The sequence below is a fragment of the Lytechinus pictus genome, chromosome 18 (genome assembly GCF_037042905.1).
Source record: "Lytechinus pictus isolate F3 Inbred chromosome 18, Lp3.0, whole genome shotgun sequence".
NCBI lineage: Eukaryota > Metazoa > Echinodermata > Echinoidea > Temnopleuroida > Toxopneustidae > Lytechinus > Lytechinus pictus.
Window position 1 is genome coordinate 13,146,120 of NC_087262.1, and position 4,500 is coordinate 13,150,619.

Sequence of the window (4,500 nt, forward strand, 5' to 3'; positions counted from 1 at the left end):
TTTCTTTTTAGATCTCAATCGATCGCATACTGTTCCAAGCCCCCGGGCCCATCATATCGCGATCATTGTCGTGAAATCCGGGTAAAGAATTCGGTGCCTATCTAACAACGTTGGTCGATACTACCTCGATGTCTTTCAAAAGCTATTGAAATTGAGGGAATTTGGCGTCTGATCATCTTTTTGACATTGGGCTTTTTTCTTTCAAATCCGCTCTATGTTTAGGAATACTGATTGGCTTTTGGTAATTATGTTAACAACTGCATGAGACCAATGTTTTTTTTTAATCAACGCTCTAAACAAATATGTTGGTGAATAGATTATAATGGCCAACTGAAATGGTAAAAGTCGATCAAAATGAAATTATATTTTAACCAATAATTAGAAAATTCATTATCTAATCTTTTTAGATGTATAATTACATCGATCACTTTAACATATATCTATTACAGTAGCGATAAATCCATAATTTTACCCCACTCATCGACCCTTTTTGTTCTTCTACAAGAAATATTAAATAAAATAATCATTTAATTTGAAAAAATAAAATAAATAGGGAGTATAGGTTTCGACTAATATATAAAAAATATGTTGGTTTATTGATTATAATAACCAACTGCATACAAGTCTATCAAAATTAAATTACATTTAAACCAACAATACGGAAACTTTTCATCGATTTTTTACTGTCTTGTCTTTCATCAAGTATACAATAATGTGGGTCTCATAAGCAAATGATATAATCACTGACAAAAATATTATCACAGAATTATTGTACGGCGATCAGTGAGAATGAAAAAAAAAAAATCTCTAATATATTTTTTGCCCAAAGCCCACCCGAATCCACTGTTGACACACACACACCTTCATTCGCTTTATTCTCGTGCTGAAATTGAATATTGATGAGGAGTGTGTGATCCCGGATGTGCGTTTAGGTACTCTAGCGTGGAGAAAGCCTTGAACGCTGATACTCGGCCACCACGTCATTAAACAATTGACCAATAGTGAGTAACCCCTAACGGATTAATTTCTAAAGTAATTAATCGAACAATTAGGTAACGCGCTGGTTGGTCAATGATTACTGACCAATCACGACAGATATTGGCGCGTTTCATGTGGTATTATACAAGCGCTTTTTGCTTGTTCTGTCATATCATCGACAATCTCCAAAAAGCAATCATCTCGTCAATTATTATTATCGTATCAACTACTCGTCACTATCATGACATCTGTTACGATCGAGTGGCTCAGCAAGTGGCAGGGTTTCGAAACTGTCTTGCGTAGTCGAATCAAGGAGAAAGGGGAACTGACTGTCGGCAAGGAGGTCAATGTCTTGTACAGGTCGACTCACTACAAGGCACGAATTGTTAACATAAGTAAGTAACGCACATCATCGAAGATCGATCAAGCCTTTACATAAGCAGTTCAATTTATCAGCCAGCTCAATAAAGATCATTATAATTGTCAAAATATTCAAAATGTTTAATTAGTGTGTAAATGAAAACTTTGTCAGGAATTTCTGTACAATGGAAGTTGTGAAAAAACATTGGATATAAGGATAAATAGTTACATTATGTGCAATGTATTTCTTCATGTTTATAACTAAATTAATTGCATTTTCTGTTTTATCTTTACACAGAAAAACCAGGGCACCATCTCCACTCGAGGGAAAAGAAGTCAGCAAATGTTCGACCTACGGTGACATCGTCGGCGCGGACCAAGCTGGCTCGGGCCCGCTCTAAGTTACAGCGAAGCAACCCAACCACGACTAAGCGAGTCAAGACCAATCACCAAGCCAAGCCTCTGACACCAGCACGCCAAGATGAAGCCACCCCAGCTGACAAGTGCCAAGCTGAAGCTCCTGCTTTACCCGACCAGCAGACTGATGAGCAAGCTCTACAGCCTACACAAGTCGACCCCCCAGCCGGTTCTTGGTCTCCTTGGTCGGCGGACTTCGAGGAAGAAGACAGCGGAGTTGCCGAGACTGTCCAGCCGTCCCAGCCAACGAGCGCGACCTTCCAGGAGCCGCCCCGCCCCGAGGTCCCGATGAGCCAAACAACGTACCAACCTCCACCAGCCCAGCCGACTGCACCTTACCAACCCAACCATCTGACCGGGACCTACGCTCCAACTCAGTCCAACTCAGTCTATGCTCCTCCAACTACCTACCAAACTGCTCAGCCCCGCCGAACGGATTACCATGTAGCTCCTACTCGACCTCAGCCCGCCTACCCTGTCCGGCTAGCTGATGCATGGTGTCAGGGGGCACCGTCTGTACACTCATCGCCGATTCTTGGTCAGCTCTGCGATTTGACCCGGGAAGTACTCTCGCAGAATCAGCAGATTCTCCAGCAGAATCGGGAGCTACTGCAACGGATCGATCATCTCTCAAGAGAGCAGGCATCGCTCCGCGAAGAGGTGAAGGGACTTCGTTCGGGTGACACAGCATGTCGACCGCCTGTCTACAAGGAACTGGACGATGACGTCATCGAGATCGGCTGTGGCGGGGCAACAACGACGATGGCGAGAATAACGTACATGAGGGCATTCGACTCGGCAAAGAACGCAAAGGATCTTGTTCTTCATCTCTTGGGGGATTTCTTCACTGTGGAGGAATTGGCACGTTCCAACGTCAATGGCGGGGATGTATTCAACGGAAGAGAGTGGGTCACAAAGGACGCCCTCCGGACAGATCCAAAGTTCCGAGCGATGATGGCCCAGGTTGAGGTGCAATATCCAGGATCGACGGCCACCAGGGACCAGCAGAAGCAACTGAGGCAGTGCATAAACAACAAGTGTCGCAAAGCCGCATCGAAGTTGAGCCGCCGTTGAGATCTTGCCTTTCCGAGCAATGACAGTTAACAGATATGTCATCAGTGGTTCTGCATTTTGAATCAATGAACTTTATTGTTGGACTTTCTCGCAATTGGATGAATATTTTTGCAATGTAAACTCGTATAAATGAATTACATAGCGTGGTCGCTGTGGTTATTTTGTAATCGTACATACAAGGGATTAAATGAAATGTAATTTCCACCATATATTTTGTCCTATTTTCCCTCATTTTGTTTAACAGTATGAAAGCACGTATATTGTTGAAAAAAGCTTGTCATGCTTGCATGTGGTCCAAGGAGAGAGAAAAAAACGAGTTAGTTTAGAAGAATGAGAGACCTAGTAGATGACAGTCAGAACAGTGAAATGACATGTGAAATAACGCAGTACCCGCCAACTAAAAAAAATACATACATGTTATATAGACATATATATACATATATATATTTATATATATTTATATATATCTTTTTGTCCCCTCCCGCTCTCTCACTCCGAATCACCTCTTTGATATTACCCATTTCTTCTGCCCGCCCCCCCTCCTCTATCTCTCACTCCAAATCACCTCTTTTTCTTTCACTTCTTTCGTCTCGCCACCCCCCCTCCTCTATCTCTCATTCCGAATCATCTGTTCTTCCTTCACTTCTTTCGACTCGCCACCCCCCTCCTCTATCTCTCATTCCGAATCACCCTTCTTTCGTCTTGCCCCCCCCTCCTCTTCTATCTCTCATTCCAAATCACATCTTTGATATTCCCCATTTCTTCTACCCGCCCCCCCCCCCTCCTCTATCTCTCACTCCGAATCACATCTTTGATATTACCCATTTCTTCTGCCCGCCCCCCCCTCCTCTATCTCTCACTCCAAATCACCTCTTTTTCTTTCGTCTCGCCACCCCCTCCTCTATCTCTCATTCCGAATCACCCTTCTTTCGTCTTGCCCCCCTCCTCTTCTATCTCTCATTCCAAATCACATCTTTGATATTCCCCATTTCTTCTACCCGCCCCCCCCCCCCTCCTCTATCTCTCACTCCGAATCACATCTTTGATATTCCCCATTTCTTCTACCCGCCCCCTTCTCTATCTCTCATTCCGAATCACATCTTTGATATTCCCCGTTTCTTCTGCCCCCTTCCCCCCTCCTCTATCTCTCACTCCAAATCACCTCTTGTTCTTTCACTTCTTTCGTCTCGCCACCCCCCCCCCTCTATCATTCATTCCGAATCACCTCTTCTTCCTTCACTTCTTTCGTCTTGCCACCCCCCCCCCTCTATCTCTCATTCCGAATCCCCTCTTTGATATTCCCCATTTCTTCTGCCCGTCCCCCTCTATCTCTCACTCCGAATCTGAATGGGTATTTATGATATTCTAAATTAATTATAAGGGCCTACTCCTAAACATAGGCGGTGGAAGCGAGGGGGGACGTGCCCCTCCCCCCCCCCCCCCCAAAAAAAAAAAAAAAAAATCTTGTTGATTACCTCTTTTCTGTCAAAATTTTTTGGTAGTCCCTTCCCTGAAATTTTGGTTGATAACCTGTTTTTTTGCTTGTCAATTTCGTTTCCTGCGCCCCCCCCCAAAAAAAAAGAAATTTGTGGCTTCCGCCGCCAATGCTCCTTAACTCCGAGAGGTAGAGAAAATGATTGACACTGAGAACGGCAATAATTTTTCATTATT

The 4,500-nt window shown here is 43.7% G+C and overlaps 1 protein-coding gene across 1 annotated transcript; it reads left to right on the top strand.

Annotated features, from left to right (window-relative positions):
- The first annotated feature begins 1,162 nt into the window (after positions 1 to 1,162).
- Positions 1,163 to 3,038, top strand: LOC135157489 (proteoglycan 4-like). Its single transcript, XM_064113240.1, has 2 exons — positions 1,163 to 1,373; positions 1,637 to 3,038. Exons 1-2 carry the CDS (start codon positions 1,220 to 1,222, stop codon positions 2,827 to 2,829), a joined length of 1,347 nt encoding a protein of 448 aa, XP_063969310.1. The 5' UTR covers positions 1,163 to 1,219; the 3' UTR covers positions 2,830 to 3,038.
- The last annotated feature ends 1,462 nt before the right edge of the window (positions 3,039 to 4,500 follow it).

What these genes read in the sequence shown, in the direction of transcription:
- LOC135157489 (XM_064113240.1), top strand. Translation starts at nt 1,220, where the DNA reads ATGACATCTGTTACGATCGAGTGGCTCAGCAAGTGGCAGGGTTTCGAA. An exon ending in GGCACGAATTGTTAACATAA is followed by an intron (nt 1,374 to 1,636) that starts GTAAGTAACGCA and finishes ATCTTTACACAG; the next exon opens with AAAAACCAGGGCACCATCTC.